Below are 17,611 nucleotides of genomic sequence, written 5' to 3' on the forward strand. Positions count from 1 at the left end.
TGCTCAGTGACCCTTCAGGAATACCTTAGCTCTTTGGAGACTATATACTATCTAAATATAATAAAGCAATGGATTCACAAAACATCTTCTTTACATGTGCATAAGATGTACTACTGTACTCTGTACTCTGAGGTCTATCTCTCACTTTGTATAGCCTAGAATGTAGGTAGGCATATTTTGAGGGAATGGCAACTAAATCTTCCTATCCAAAAATATTTCTCCTGCTACCTGAAATTTAAGATTTAGATCCTTATATATTTATTTTCATACATCTGTTATTACAATAAAAATACCATAGAGAATTGATGAGTTGGCTGGCGGGTTCCCTTTACACTAACCTATCACTCTTACCAAATGCTTTTTTTCACATTCTGGATTTTTTTTTTGCACATTTGTTTATGCTGTCTCTCCAGAGGTAATATTAAACTCAACATAAATTATAAATGTCAAAATATGTCATACTTTTATAAATGTCTCATTTGACACCCAAATTCAAGCCTATTTGTTTAGCTTTCAAAACAATTTATTTTTCATTGTAAGAAGAGCAACAAGAATGTTAGAGAAAAATTTGAACAGGGCAAGAAGATAGGAAGAAAAAAAAAGTCAACCATGATCCTACCACGTAAGCACCAACCATCATTAAGAGTGTTGTCATGTTTACTCTTGAAAGCTTCATTTAGGTCCCACTTATGGTATACTGCCTTCCTTTAAGCCACTGTCTTTTATCTTCCGTGTCATGTGTATACCACTCATACACACCATATGCTTCTCTGTATAGTTAGGTAACTTGGTGTGCCTTGCGTTTCCCACTAGATTGTTAGAACCTTGGCAGGGCTGAAATCATTACTTATCCCACCAAGTACATTGGACCCAACATTTGCTGACTGACTTAACCTAAATTAATACAAACCATGATCAAGAATATGAAACAAACCAAGTATCTAATAGATCATCAAAATTAGAGCTTTCAGGTCACTTAACTTGGTGACTATTGCTTTTCTGTGCCTGAACTCTTTAAAAGGCTCTTTCTTCACACCCACCACGAATGTGAAGCACACTGATTAAGAGCCAGGACTCATTCCAAGATTCTTCATATAAGGCATAAAGGTGAAAGAGAAAGAAAGAGTCTGGGGTCTGGGGGAAAGGGTAGGATGGGAGAAGGGGAGAAAGGAGAGACAAGACAAGGGAGGACATTCAGTACACAGGCAGAAGGGAGAAAAGAAAGCTAGGAGAGGATATATAGTCTGGTCCTCAGTCCAGTATGTGATTTGCCTCCAGCACTGTGTACAGGATCCCATCCACTTGTTCTGAGTCATACCCGATCTCACGAAGCTCCAAGTGAGGGAGGACAGAAGTAAGGAGATAGCTGACGTGGACACGTAGCCGAGTGAGCCTGGCCAAAGCCCTGTATGATGGAGTGAGAGGGCAGGAGGAGAAGAGATGACATGAAGTCATTAGCCAACAGAATAAAATGAAGTCCCTTCAAAATGGGCCTACACTTCTTAATAGTTCTGTCTCCACTAGGTAGAAAGAAATCTCAAAGCACCATGCCGTCAAACACTGGGAGACTAGCTGCGGCTTTCTAAGAAATAATTACTCAATCTGTGGTGGTCTATGAATTAAGGCTGCCTCCCAGCAACTGGGGGTCTCAGCAGATAATTCCCATTAGTACTCACAAGCTGATAACTAAACCCTAGTAATTAACCTTTCTAGGTCATCTCCCTCTGGGTTCCGGAAGGAGACCTGGGCCTTCTGCAATACTTCCAGGTGTGACTCTGTCTCTTTCAGTTTCTCCTTTAGTTCTTGCTTCTCCTCTTTGGTTCGTTCTAGCTCGGCTTTCAGAATCTGGAATTCAGCTTGGCGATAACCCATGTGCTTCTTGCTCCAGTATAAGCCTTCTGTCTCCTGGGTACTATAGGTGACCAATTCATGTTGAGCTTTCTTAAATTCAGATTGCCAGTGGTTTTTCTCCTGTTCCAGCTCCTCTACCTATAGTCCAAGAAAGAGGAAGTCAATGGCCCAATATACAACCAAAATCTAGAGTACCCCAAACCATTCCTAATCTACCCTGTGATTCCATTATTTATAATATTTTATTGTACGTACACAAATCTCCTGTCAAACCTACAACATAGAGGGAAAACACACTAGAGTCCACTCAGTCTGAGACATACTACAGTCTGGGTGATGGGGATTTTGTTTAAAAACCTCAAAGTATGAAAGAAATCACCAAAATAGCAACACCTTAGCCCAGCAATTCACAACGTGTAGGTCATGACCCCTTGGGGGAATCAAATGACTCTTTTTACAAAGGGTTGCTTAAGATCGTCAGAAAACAAATACATTTACATTACAATTTGTAACGGTAGCAAAATTACAGTTATGAGGTAGCAATTAAAATGACTTTATGGGTGGGGGTCACCACAACATGAGGAAACTGTATGAAAGGGTCCCAGCATTAGGAAGGATGAGAGCCACTGCCCTAGCTAGTCCTTTGCTTACAAAGACCTCTTCTTATCCCTAGTGGTAAGATGTTGCCCAAACCTTTTGCTGGAACAAATTCCTTTCAGCCAAAACACGTTCCAATTTTTCAGTGGTTCTCTTCAATTCTTCTGACTCTTTCTGGTTCTTTATCTTTGGCATGTTTCGACTCCTTTCCTGATAGCCCTTTCTTTTCCCAGCAGTGGCTGCAGGAGCCGCAGAAGAATAAGGATTTGCTCTCTTCCAGGATTCTGCTCTCTTTCTTTTGCCTACAAACTCCTCCCTGTTAAAGGGGACTAGCTGGATGGGAGCTCCTGAATCTGCAACTCCCTTTGCAACACCAACAACTGCTACAAAAGGCCCTTTATTCATGTCTTTGTCTGTGTCCTCACTACTTCTGTTAGACTCTTCTGCTACCAATTTTGGCATCTGATCTTCTAATTCTTCAGGAAGCAGGAACCCTTGCTCTTGGTCCTGGGACCCTGGACAAAGTGCTAGAGCTTCCCTGTTCTGTTCTGTAAGCTTGTCTGATTCTGGGTATTCTGGTATGAGGTGTGGTGGTGTACTTCTCTCAGAACTGGATTTATCAGGGCTGTTTTCTCCTTCTGGGTAGGTGGCAGCCGCTTCTACCCTCCTATAAAAACTGGACATGGAGTAATCTATAGGAGATAGTGGCATCTCATTTTGCATCTTCCTTCGTTTCTCCAAAGGCTCCTCTCCTAGGATCAATTTGTATTTACTGCAAAAAGAAGAGATAGAATTGTAACTTGTCACAGAACAGGTAAAGAATATTCTTATTCAACAAAGCCCCTCCTTATGGCACATACTCTTTCAGGTGAGGACTAACAACCATGGCTGAGATATGGTTTATTCCCTAAGGATATGATAGAAGCTGTCTCCAGTGTGTCAGTGTTAACAGGTAATGGAACCTTTTAAGAGGAAGACCCTTGTGGGAGGTTGTTTGGTTACTGGAGGTGTTATCTTCAGAAGGGATTAAAGCAGCACTCATGGGACCCTGGTTAGTTTTCAGGAAAACCAGATGTTATAAAAGATGTAACATCTCTCTCACACACAACCCTAACATTGTGATACCATCCACCATAAAGCTTTCACCAGAGACAAGATAAGAGAACTGCCACACCATGTCTTTGAATCTTTAGACTTGTAATCTCAACAAACATCTTTTCCTTTTAAAGTTACCTGGTCTAACGTATTCTGTTACATTAACAAAGTAGTACAACAACTCAACCCCTCTGAGCTTGAGCCCCTTTACTCATGGAATGGGATGAGTTGGCAAATGGTGTTCAGGGAGCAATAAAGTCGATAGGTTTTAAGGATCAGCATAAGAATAAAACAGGAATAGGCTGAGCTTGATAAAGCGTTTTAAAGATGAAGTTTAAAGCAGGCTAACTGTGAGGCTTCCTAAAAGCAAATAGAGGAAGACAAACAGAAGCTAAACACACACACACACACACACACACAAAATCTCTTAACATAGAATGGAATAAAAGGTCATTAAAAGAGCCTAGCAGTGTATGCAGAGAATAAAGCCAGCTCATTAATTTTAAAGTATCACAAAACCCTCTAGTATCAAAGACTTAGCACATTTTTATATTGCAACAGAACTTCGTAGAATTCCTTGCCAGCCAAGTGGATTATGGCCATTGCCCATTATTCCCTTGTAAAAGTTAATTAAAACACAAGGCCCTAGTTAGAAACCAAGAAAGTAGACCAGTCAGTTCAAATCATTTTCCCACTATTACAAACAACTTCATTTGATCAGGCACAAACTGGAGTTCCCTTTGTTCTTCAGAGAAGTCCAGGAGGATGGCCTCTGGCTGCTAGAATTGGGTGAAGAATCTATCAAAACAGCCGATAGCAGAGAGATCAATGGACGATTTTATACAGGCTGAAGGATTGGAATGCCATTTTCATTCTCTTCAGGTGACCAAGAAATTCCATGGTAAAAAAAAAATGTTGAACTTTTTGTGAGAAAGAATCAGGCATGTAATTGGCCTCCTCAGAGGACCTCAAGGCTGCCCATAGCTCTGTGGTTTCTGAGAATGAGTGTGAGACATCTCAGTCTTATAATGCTCTTAGTTTTTCAGAACCCAAACTGGCCTGAAGAAGGATTCTGAGGATATGAGCGAACATACATATCCATCCTTAAGATTGTATAAAGGATACCACATATGGTGTGCTTAGCTCTGATGCTGAGGACAGTAACACATTCCTTTGGCAAGAACGGAGGAAAGGTTTGTATAATACTGAAAGAAAAGCTGGACATAGAACTGAATGCCTGTAATTTCAGCAGTTGGGAAACTTGACCAAGGCAGGAAGACTGATGCAACCTTGAAGCCAGCCTAGACTACAGGCCTGCCAGGGAGGGTTATAGGCTGAACCTCTTAAAAAAAAAAAGACAAAAAAAAAACCAAGTTTTAAGAAAGGTAAATATAGTTGATTGTCTACCTAGTCTTCATTTCCCCAACTCTAAGAGCTCTGTCCCTAGTTCCACTTTTGACAATGGTCCTTCTTTCTCGTAATCTCAGACAACTTGTTGGCCACAACCTGTGGGAGGGCAAAACCTCCCACATTCTCCCAAGTCCTAACACCCAAGTCCTGTATTTACAACTGCGTAGCACACATTTTTTTTCCCTGGATGTCCCAATGGTATCCCAGTGAGTATAAAACTGACTCTTCACCTTTTCCTTCGAACAGGTTTCATCTCTCCTGTTTCTACTGGTGTCAGCGACATCAAACTATTGGCAATTTTGATGGTGTTTTATATGGTGACTTACACTATGAACACTGCTAACTGAGGCTGTTGTTGCCGTTCTGGATTATTGCAATGGCTTCCTGGGATCGGTTTTCCCTGCAGTTCATGCACTAAATTAATCTCCTGAAGCACTGCTTCGGCTTATGCAATTCCTATTTCTAAATTTTTATGTGTTGCTTCCAATAACATAAAATTGAAGTGTTTTGGCTGGACAATCAAGCCTTCCCATGTCTAAACCCTATGCCAGACAACGTGGGAAGCCTTATCTAATTCTCTCAACTGGAAGGTAATATTATCTCAACTGCTTGTAAAGGACGATCAGGAAGAGGTTATAATTGACTGTCTGCAGATGCTAAGTGGCAGAGCTGGGATATATAATTTGGCCTTAACTGTATCTTCTCTTGTTCCTTTATAAACACTGGACAAATTGAATTGCTGGGTGACTTCTTATGGTGCTTCATTTGACCAGAATGAGCTTCTCTTTTCTAACATTTTACGTCTAAATCTAGCTCGAGTGCTACTCCTGAATGTTTGTAACCCTGTGAGCAGGCACACACTCACCCACGCACAAGGACATTCGCACAGGTCCATGTGTATGTGGAGGCCAGCAGTGAATACTGGGTGCGTAGTTCCTTAAGAGTCACTCACCTTGCTTTTTGAGACAGGGTTTCACATTGAGGCCTGGAGCTCATGATTACACAAGGTTAGCTGGAGAGAGATTGTTTCTCTGTTTCTATCTCCCCAGGGATGTAATTACAAGCATGTACTGCTAAATCTGGCTTTTTATGTGGATGCTATGGATGGAACTTGGATCTTTGTGCTTGGGTAGTAAGCACTTTATTAACTGATCTATCTCTCCCAGTCCTCTTGTAATGACTTTAACGATCTTTTACAACATGTATTCCCATATATGGGATATGTATGTATACATATATGTACATGTGTGTATATATATATATATATATATGTATATGTGCTCATCTAACTGAGTACAGAATCGGAACCTCCATGACAGAGAGGGCTTAATTGTGGTAGATGCAGATGAACAAAACTTTCATATAAGTAGCAATCAGAATAAAACGATCATGCCAGGTGGTGGTGGTACATGGCTTTAAACCCAGCATTCAGGAGGCAGAAACAGGCAGATCTCTGAGTTTGAAGCAAGCCTGGTTTACAGAGTGAGTTCTAGGACAAGGACAGCCAGGGATACACAGAGAAACCCTGCCTCAAAACATCATCATCAACAACAACAACAAAAAAGAACATACAACTATCATGTAAATGAGAGAAAAATAAATGGATCCCTCTGATTTGGTCTCCAGAAACTCTTGTTCTTCACGCTAGGAATCGAGCCTCATACTAAACCTATATCCACTCCTTTGGTAAAGAGTATTTTACATTTTCTGACGAAACTGCATAGATCACCCTCCCACTCCTTCAAAAAGCTTCCTGAAGCACTTTTCTCTGTTTGACTATGAATTGAGCACTTGATCAGCAACATGCAGAAGACTATATTGAGGTGAGAGTACTTTAGGTTTTGCACAGTCATGCTCATATTTTTGACTGTGTACAAGACATCACGATAGGCAAGAATAAGAATCAAAAGCATGGCTCCTGTACAGTCTGTGTGTATTCAGTCCTGAGGACCTCTTTTTAAAATGCTGTACACTGATCCACTTAGAGTACACATGGCCATTAACATAAATTTTCTGCTTCAGACTTTGGAGCAGCTAACAAGCCAGACTTTTCATAATTGGACTCTTTTTTCTTTTATTATATATAAGTATTCTGTAGCTGTCTTCAGACACCCACAAGAGGGCATCAGATCTCATTACAGATGGTTGTGAGCCACCATGTGGTTGCTGGGATTTGAACTCATGACCTCTGGAGGAGCAGTCAGTGCTCTTAACCACTGAGCCATCTCACCAGCCCCATAATTGGACTCTTTTATTTAGCATGTTTCCAAGGTTTAGCCATGTTGTAGCCCACATTAGTATATTACTGATGTTCTAGTGCTGATATGATTTGAGTATGCACACCAATACTTTACATGTAAAAATGCAATCCCTACTGTTTGATATACAATATGGACACTTAATTCAAATATGTTTGGAGGTAGAGTCTTTGGGAGGTGATTAGGCTTAGATAAAATCATTAGGGAACCTCCCCCCTCCATGATTAAACGCTAGTGAGAGTCATCAAAAGGAGAGGGGGAAACAGAAAATCATGGGAGAGAGAGGGAGAGAGAAGAGGAGGACAGTACAGAGGGAAAGAGATGGGCCAGAACTGGCAGCATAGAGAATATAGACGCAGACACAGATGTGTGCTCCCTGTCTCTTACCACACAAAGCCTTGCACCATCACGGCACTCAGCCAGAAGAAGGCATCCTTTCTCCTGAGCTAGTGATGTGCTACTTATATTTACAGCTTCCAGAACTAAATTAAATTAATGTGATTTTTTTTCATAGGGTTACCCAGTCTAGGGCATTTCATTCTACTAAGTTTACTAGTACAAGTACTTTCTATGGCTGGACCATATTCCATTGTATGGCTTTTTAATTTTACAGGTTTTATTTTTTCTTTGAGAGTAACATAAAACTTACTTTGATTATATTCATCCCCTTCCCCAGTTCCTCCCCTCTCCATACTTTATCCTTCCTGTCCTCCTTAGCTACCCAACTTTGAGTTTACTTCTTCTCATCTTTTCCCCACCAAGTCCAGATTATGTTACCAGACTAGTCTTGGGAGTGGGTTTACCCTGGAGTGACATCATTAAAGAGAACAGGACCATCTCAATAGATACAGAGAAGAACTTTGACAAAAGCCAACACCCCTCGATGAGAAAATTCCTGGAGCATTTAGGGATTCAAAGTCCATATCTCAATATATTAAAGATTCAACCATGAAACTCTTACATATTATAAATACAATCAGCAAAGTAGTAGAAAACAAAATTATTACACACACACATACACACAAACACATGCACACACACAGAGAGAGAGAAAGAGAGAGAGAGAGAGAGAGAGAGAGAGAGAGAGAGAGAGAGAGCTTTCTATGTATAAACAATCAACAAAATTGGAAAGACAGCAGTGGAGGTGGACAGCTGGGCAGTGGTGGGTGCCTTTAATCATGAATTTGAGGCCAGCCTGGTCTACAGAGTGAGTTCTAGGACATCCAGGGCTACACAGAGAAACCCTGTCTTGAAAAACAAAACAAAAAAACAAACAAAAAAGAAAGAAAAAAGAGAAAACAAAAAGAACAACAAAACCCACCAAAGAAATCTAAGAGGTTATTATGTATGTTGTATTAAATACTCTGCTGATGAGAATTTGGATGGTTTGTACCTTTTGCTATGAACATATGTATGAATATACATTTTCACTTTTCTAGAATATGTACTTTGAAGTAGAATTACTGGGGAATAAGCTATTTGAAGAATCTGTAGCGCTTCCAGACCCTTCCACTAAAGCAACTATGATATTTTGCATTTATGTCAGTCCACAAAGGTTCAAATTCTACAGCATCATCACCAACACCTATTATTTATCCTTTTGAAGATAATCATCTTAATGGCTGTGAAGTAACAGCTCATTTTGGTTTTGATTGGCATTGCTTTAATGGTCATTGATACCAAGCTTCCTCTCATGTCCTGGCTACTTACCTGTCTATCTTCTTTGGCCCATTAAGCTGTTTTATTAGTGAGTTGTAACAGGTTTTATATAGTCTTGGATTCCAACTCTTTAACACATACAATTTTTTAAAGTGGTTTTCCTAATTCTGTGGGTCGTTGGTTTTACTTTGTGGTTGTTTGCTGATGTTGTTATTTTTGGTGATAGTGTTTCATTACAACTCAGGCTAGCCTTGAAATGACAACTCTTCTGCCTCAGCCTCCTCTCATTACCTAAAGACAAGGTTTTTGCAGCTCGTTTTGTTTTTAAAACATCTATTGTTTATTTTCATTAATGTACGTGTATTTGCCTGCATGTATGTATTCACATGCAATACATGTGTGTATAGGACCCGCAATGGTCAGAAGAAGGTATCATCTATGCTGGAACTGGAATTGCAGGTGGTTGTGGGGGCTGAGCTCTGAATCACTGATTCACCTCTGCAGCCTCTCAGATCTTTTCATTTTTTTTACACGTATCAATTGAACTTTTTTTTGTTGTCCCTTCCAGTTTGTGTGTATGCATGCATCTGTGTGTTATATCTAAGAAACTATAGCCTAGTCCAAGTTACAAAAACTTACTCCTGTTGTATTTTAGAAGTCTTATAGCTTTAGCTGTTATACATAGATATGAAAGCAATTACGGGGTAGGGATTGACTTGCATTTTGTTGCATTCAAATCTACTGACCATAAATGTAAGGGTGCGTCTTTATTTTCTTTTTCATTGAAATATGTGTCTAAACTTATACCACTATCACACTTTCTTGACTACTGGAGATTATTAAAGGTGAGTGAAATGCCAATTCTGCTAACTTTCTTCTTTTTCAAGAATGTTGGACTGAATTGCTGTTCCTGGCATTTCCACATGAATTTTAGAATGAGTCTGTTGATATTACAACAGAGACATCTGGTGTTTTGAAAGAGATTATACTGCATCTGTACACCAGTTGGAGACTACTGAGATGTTTTTAAAGTAAGAAACCCTTTGATAGCAGAAATGACAGATGCCTTTCTATTCATTTATGCTGCCTTTAATTCAACAATGTTTTGTTATTTTCTAGGGTACACATATTGTTTGTACCACTTCTGTTGCATTTAGTCTAGATATTTTTGAAAGAATCATAAATAATGTTGCATTTGGCTTGTTTTCTTAAACTGTGCTGTTCTTTAAACATCGTGGATTGTAGTCGTGCTGATTTTTTTCTATTGTTTTGCTCATCTCCACTTCATTTCCACTTTAATCACTTCCTTCCTTCTGTCTGATTATGCTTAGTGGTTTTCTTACTATGCCTCCCTAATGGACTTTCTTTTAAATCACTAAATATCTCTTTTTATATCTAGAACAGTTTTGTTTTAAAGCACATAATCTTAGACAGTCTTGTTGAAATCAGTCTGGGCTGGCAAGATGATTCAGCAGGTAAAAGCACCTGACACCAAGCCTGATGACCTGAGTTTGATCCTTGGAATCTGCATGATGAAAGAGGACCAACTCCCATGAGTTCTCCTCTGACTGTCACACATATGCTGTATGCTGTAGCACATTCATGTGGCCACATGTACTTACATGTGCAAAATAAGTAACTAGCTGTAAAAATAAGAGTCAAAATAATCATTTGTTAGGCTTGTAAATTTTTACAGCTTTGGTATACTTGAGAATAAAATTATCTCATTTAACTTCTTGAAGATGGTTTTACTGGAATTAAGTTTTTGGTGGCTAGTCTGATTTTTTTCCTAATACTTGAATAGTCTATCCTTTCAACGTCTGTTTCATATTGTTATAACAGAATATCAGAGCTGAGTAACTTCTAAGGAAAGAGGTAATTATTTTGGTTCACAGTTCTGTATGCTGATCTCATTAGCTTCTGGAGAAAATCTCACTACAGCCTCACTTATGGTAGAAGGTATAAGAGCATTCAGAAGGCAGAGACCTTCACAATGGAAGGTCTAATCTATCTCTTAATGGTCTGAGGAATACTGTTACACTGGCAATTAAATGTCAACTTAAGTTTTGCTAGGGACAAACCATATCTCAGTCATAGTAGCACCCCATCACTTTCTGATCTTCATTTTTTAAATGAGAAATTACCCATTAATCTTAATATTTGCTAGTACAAGACCATTCACATATAAGCTCTGCTTTAGAGACTTTCTCTCTACCTTTTGCTTTCAATATTTTCACTATGACATGACTGGTTGTTTATTTATTTTGAATTTACTGCACTTAAATGCCCAGGCTAATGCCATTCATGAAATCTGGGAAGTTTTTAGCTATTGTTTTAAAATGCCATTTCTACACGCTCTGTCTCTTCTTCATTTAATGTTCTGTAGCGTTGGTGTACTTGTCTCTGAAGCTTTGTCAGGGATATGTGTGATTTTATCTTCATTTTCACTTTTGTCTATGTTCTTCTGATTGAATAATATATAATTGCACTGTTCCATTTTGGGTAATTCATTATTCTTTTTACTTTTAATTGTGTTTTTGAGTCTTCTTAGAGAAATTTTCATGCCAGTACTTTTTCCATACAGAATTTTGATTTGGTTGCTTTAAAAGTAGCTTCCATTCTTTTATTGTTATTTTGTACTTGGTGAAACACTGTCTCCATATCTGCCTTAATATTTCATCCATAATTTCCTGTAAGTCTTTGAACATATTATTAATGGTTGCTTTAGAGTCCAACTGCCAGAGTAAACACTGAGGTATCTTCAAGAGCAGTTTCAATGGCTTATGTTTGCTTCCTATGTATAGCTTATGTTTTCATAGTTCCTGGCATGTCTCATAGTTTGTTCTTGACACTCAAACATTTTAGCAGATATAGTATAACAATTCTGGACACTGATTCTCCCTGTCTTGGGCTCTATATTGTCATTGCTTGCATACTTTTATTACATTTTTATTTTACTTTAGTTTTTTATGTCTGAATACATGTACATTCTATGGCATGCACATGGACATCAGAGAAGAACTTGTGGGGGTTGGCTATCTCCTTCCTTCATGCATGTCTTGTGGATTGAATTCAGACATTCCAGGATTCACCCCTGGTCTATCATAGATGACTAGTCACTTACTAGTCAGAGTTTGTGATTAAGTGCCCCTCTCCAGTCAGGTTTTTACCCTTTATACTATATTTTTTTGTGGCTTGGAGGCTGCTACTAAAATTTAAGGAATTTGTTTATGCAAAATATTCACTTTGTAATTGCTTAGATCTTCCCTCTTTAGTCAACTCCAAGAGAGCAGAGACTTGAACATACATACATACATACATACATACATACATACATACATACATAGCTGGAATTGTCAGGGATGTGTGTGATTTTATCTTCAAACCTGGCTTCTTAGAAATTGTCATTCAGCATACTTTATTCACTTAGAATTGATTAGAGCATTATTTGGCCAGTGATTGGTGGTCATAGTATTAAATCTATGCCAATGGGGTTGCTAGCTGTTTGTTGTCTTCTCTGAATGAAGCTTGGGTACTGGTTTCAAGTTTAACTTATGTCCTCCTATTCTGTTTGTTTCTTAGTGGATGCTGACTTGTGCTTATGCATAGCCTTGCTGACACCTAGAATTTAACTGCCATCTCAAAAAAACTTTTCTTAATTGTCTTTCTCTGATTCCATTACCAAACTTCTAGATGTCTGGGTATTTGATTTCTGTAAGCTGTATTATGGAATTATAAGCAACTTCTTAATGATTATCTATCATGATCTATTTTATTTCTGACAGTGTCCTCAGGCATGAAATTCTTGATACTTTGCTGTAGATAAAGTCAGTTCCTTTAGGTAGAGCCATGGAATTCAACCTAAAGGCCTGCCTTATGCAAAAAGTAGGAGTAGAGACAATAGCCTATTTCTTCCAGAGATAAATCTCTGCATTACGAATGCAGAGTGGAGTCATTCTGAACCTAAAATGAACCTTTTGATCTATAAGCAATCTTGAGGTGGTGTAATGAACCTAGTTTTGTCAGCATGCTATGCCCAAGTGGGGGCCTCCACCCTCCAAGTGGGAGAAGAGAAAGCCAGTCCTTTTGGTTCTATCTAAATATACCTTCCACAATACAAAGCTGGGGAGATGAAAACAGTCAGAGGCATGCTCTTCCCAAACAAAAGCAGTATTCCTAGACAATAGGGGTACCTTTTAAGTATTATTTTAAAATGCAAACTCATCAGCTTTCAGCATACTTTATTCACTATATATAAATAAACTACAATCATTGCTTCTTTCTATGCTGATACACTTATGGCTATTTTAGACCTCAGTTTGTACCATTTGTAAGGGAACTTGCATATACTGGAGATATTTGCATTTAACACTGACTATTCCATCATCTCGGATCCCACTATTACCCTAAAAGAATATATTTCATACAGCACTCAAAGTTATGCAGAATGAATGGACAGAAGTAAATCACTTGCTCTAACAGAAACAAACTGCTTTTCCATAAAAGGTTATGACTGACAGCTTACATCCCGCCTGAGTCTATTGTATATAATTCTTTTTTCACCCCTTGTTAGATATGTAAGACTCTCAAAGTCATTTCTAATGACCTTCATGGAGGACCTTTCTAACCTGCCCCAGGTATGACTTTTTAAAAACTAGGCTTTATTTGGTACAGTTAATAAGCAGGGCTACATAACTCAAAGATTCTTGCTATGCTATAGCTTTCTAGCTTTCGATAACAAAGGAAATCTTTGTAACTCTTGACTAAACTAGTAATTATTTCATCAATATTCTTCTATCAGAAACTGCATATTTTATTAAACCTGTGAGCACCTCCATTTTCCACTTCCAAATGAAAAACCTGCTAGTAATAAGTTTTAAAAGACAGCATTTTGGTATGTTATTTAGGCTGGTCTCCAACCCCGGGACTTAGTGTTCAGCAGATCTTCCGGCCTTAGTCTTTCTAAGTAGCTGGAAATGCCTCAACAAATTTGAATAGTACTATACATGCAGCCTGAAATGATGTAATTACTATTTGCTAATCTCAGATACCAGATACTACTAGCAGCATCAGGTATCATTTAGCTCTTGAAGGAATTTTACTCTCAACATATTAGAATTACGCATAAATTTTCAAAGCACTTCACTTGCCCTCTACAGCCTAAGCCTTATGCATTCCGCGATGACACACGCAAAAACTTCAATAAAAAGCTGATGAGGTGTGCCACCCAATGGATGTAGCGTGGTACTGCACTCACAAAGTATGGCATCTCCCTACAAATGCAGACAGAAAAGGGAAAGTGATCATTAAAGTGCAAGGAGTGAGACCAGTCAGAAGGGCAGAAGGGAAAAGTAATATTGTGCTTCAAAATCAAAATCACTCCCTGTGCGCCCCTTCAAACCTCCAATGGCTGTTGAAAATCTATTGATAGCAACAGGGTAGACTTAGGATCAAACTTCAGAGAGCAGAGTGGCCTTTTTTTTTACTCCTTGCTACAGAATTCAGCTTTCTAAGGTGCTCTTTAAATCTGAGTACTGCTTATTGAGTATTAATCTACATGCTTTCATAGAGAGTGTCATTAACTTATTTTAAGAGTTTTAATAGTTTTACTCCTAAAAACGTACTTTCTCTTGAGGCCATCTGCTCATGTTCAGAAGGATCTAAAGGTCCCTCTCTATTATCCACAGGGTTTAATTATGTAAGAATAGAAATACAGGGGACTCACACACCTGGACAAGTCTTTGTTTATAAGAGGCTGAAGACTTACCTAAGAAGAACCAAACAAGTAAAGAACCACCATCACTGGAGGAAAGAGTTAACTGACTGTATGAAATAGTCTGTGGCCTCTATCCTATGATATATCAACAAAAGGGGGCCGAGAGCCTCACTATTATCTAAGGGTCGTGTTAATGATAACTTTAGACATTTGTACTTTTGAGAGCAATCCTGTGAGCAATCTTTTGAGAGCAATCTACAGTCTGTCCCTACTAGAATGAAAACAGTAGAGACAAGAAATGCAAGTGTGCCGATTAGGAGCACCGTGTTCATTTCTAGTGGTAATATGAGGGCTGTCATGTCTTTTAGTACCTCACAGACACCTACAAATACCTACAAAAATCAATAGCCGTGCCCCTTCTTATTATATGGACTAACAATATTGATGACACGATAGGACATGAAAGGAGGGAAGCAAAAAAGAAAAATACCAAGTTTTCTTTTTTTTCAGATAGAATCTCACTGTGTAAATTTGGCTGGCCTGGAATTCACCACGTAGACAAAGCGAGTCTCAAACACACAGGAGCCTGTGCCTCCTGGGTGATGGGATTAAAGACTTGTACCACCATGTTCCACAGGTACAAACTTTCAACGATAAATTCTTTTCTAGGAAACAATGATCTTTTACTTAATAGGACATATTTCTCCTAGGTGATTTTACATAGGGCAAACACAGCCTAGGCTTATGAATCCTCAGTATACTCAGAGTTGACATGCCCATCACTTCATTGACACAATAACTTACATGATATGAACGCTTCAGAAGCCAGTGATGACTTCAAGAATATACAGGCTTGATATAGCACTTGTAAACTAGGAGGTGCATGCAAGACAATATTCTGTCAGTCCCAATCTGTATTTCCATTAGTGAACTTCAAGGGTTAAAGAAAAACATAAACTTACCTGGCATGGTGGTACATGCCTTTAATATTAGCACTTGGAAGGCAGAGAGCGGTGGATCTCTTTGTATGAGGTCAGCCAATACACACACACACACACACACACACACACACACACACACACAATATGTGCATATATATAATATAAAATATATAGAGCATATCAAATTACTATACAGGATAACAGATTCTGAGGCTTACTATTGAAAACAAGTGATGGTTTTAGTCACCTGGAAATCTGAAAAGCACTGGAATCCAGAGATTTAAGTCGAGGGGGTGATCTGCTTTCTTCTCTAACAGATGGAAGCAGGCTGGGGCTATTGATTCTCTCATATCCAATTGTCTTGTCATTCAGTTCAACCATATCTTGTGGAGTAGGGATCTTTTGTGGATTACTAAAGACCTAGTAAGAAAGAAATAGTTCATAAAAATCCCAAGTTTGAACAAAATCCCAAAAGATGTGTCAATTCTTCTGATGCTAGGAAAGAATGCTTGGCCAAATAAAAAGAAACTGTTTCCTAAACAGAACAAACAGTCCACAGTAATGTACACTAGAACACTGGACCCAAACACATTCAGTCACTAACCTTCTCAGCTAGATACAACAGACCGCTCACGATTCTTCTATTGGTTACTAGACCTATTCCACCCACGACACAAACCCAAGCCCCAGTCGTTGTCTATTTTGCTCTTGTGACCCAGGTGAAGGCTGGGTCTTCATCCTTTCGAGCTCTGTGTTGAAAACATGGGTGGAAAGGAAAAGCACTGCAGCAAGTATCTGCTGGTTTAGGAGAGACGCATGCCAGAGGCTACCACATGTTCACAGTGCACACGACAGAGACATGCACCTGGGATCTTGTAGGAGAGCCAGCATACGAAGAAAATATAAATAATTAGGGTAGAAGAATAAAGGGAAGGCAAACTGAATGAGGACAGGGCAGTCCAGGAAAACCCAATCTCTGTATAGACAGAATATGAAATGTGATTTCTTATATGCCTCAGCGTGAGCAGGGTACATGAAGGAGCATTAGTGTTAAACTGCCTCTCTCCTCACTAGTCTGACCTGCCCAACTCGGGAAGGAAGTGAAACTAACATGCGACTAGCAGATCTCTAGGAAATAGGGTCAAGAGGGAAAGCATGCAGAAAGGCAAGGAGGGGTGGGAGAGATATACGGGTGCTATGGTGGCTGCCAGGAAAGGAGTGTCCCTCAAAGGACGGCCAACCTTATTGCACCCTTCAGCGTCCGGAGCTGGGCAACCATGTCCGAGAGACAGTGCTCCTGAAAATTCAAAACAGCAGAGTCTTTATAAAGCCAGCCAGCCTGAAAGCAGGGATGAGGGGGGGGGGGCGGGGAGGCACAAAGAACCAACCCTTCTTCCCAAGAGGAAAGAGGAAGGAATGATCCCTGAATCCCAAAAGAAAGGAGACAGGAGAACCAGACAGTCAAGAGGAGCAGCTTATGAAGATGGCACACAACTGTTATGTGACACCAAATGTGTCATTCCCACTGCCCCGACTCGGTATACGAATCCAAATCTGGAAAATAAACGACATGACTCTTCTGTTTTAAGTAATCCGAACATCAACAACAGAAGATCAGCACAAAACCCAAACCAAAGATCCAATCAAAAGAGCATGAGGAGAACCCCTCAGCATTGCTAGGCAGTGTTCTTCAACCTAAATCTTCTGTTGGGGAAAACTGTGTGAGAAGAAGAAGGCGTGGACCTGTCTCTCACCTGGTACTTGTCACTTTCCACAGGCTTCTGCTTCTTCTCAACAGTCTCGACTCTAGAAGATAAAAGTGCTCTTTAGATACTGGAGGCCAAGGAGGGAGGATTGAAAGCTCAAGGCCGCCTGGTCTACAGAGTGAGTGACAGCTCAATCTAAGCTAGAGACTGAGACTATTTCAGAATTAGGTGCTATTTAGTTCACTCATGAAGTTCACTGAGAAACTGGGGCTATATTCCTTAATTATGCTACTGGAGAGTTTTCAATTTCTCCTTCTCCTCCTTTTCCTCCTCCTCCTCCTCTTCCTCTTCTTCCTCCTCCTCTTCCTCTTCTTCCTC

At 39.4% G+C, this 17,611-nt stretch overlaps 1 protein-coding gene across 1 annotated transcript in view; it reads right to left on the minus strand.

Annotated features, from left to right (window-relative positions):
• Nucleotides 1-572: 572 nt before the first annotated feature.
• The window catches only part of Morc4 (MORC family CW-type zinc finger 4), a 50,873-nt gene continuing 33,834 nt past the window's right edge, over nt 573-17,611 (minus strand). Inside the window, exons 12-16 of the mRNA XM_028767508.1 lie at nt 17,282-17,333; nt 15,775-15,947; nt 2,545-3,220; nt 1,706-1,989; nt 573-1,405 (exon numbers count right to left, since the gene is read on the minus strand). Of these exons, the coding sequence (XP_028623341.1) occupies nt 1,252-1,405; nt 1,706-1,989; nt 2,545-3,220; nt 15,775-15,947; nt 17,282-17,333 (1,339 nt within the window). The 3' untranslated portion in view covers nt 573-1,251. The remainder of the gene's footprint in view (nt 1,406-1,705; nt 1,990-2,544; nt 3,221-15,774; nt 15,948-17,281; nt 17,334-17,611) is intronic.

Source organism: Grammomys surdaster, unplaced genomic scaffold (genome assembly GCF_004785775.1).
Source record: "Grammomys surdaster isolate TR1022 unplaced genomic scaffold, NIH_TR_1.0 173, whole genome shotgun sequence".
Classification (NCBI taxonomy): domain Eukaryota; kingdom Metazoa; phylum Chordata; class Mammalia; order Rodentia; family Muridae; genus Grammomys; species Grammomys surdaster.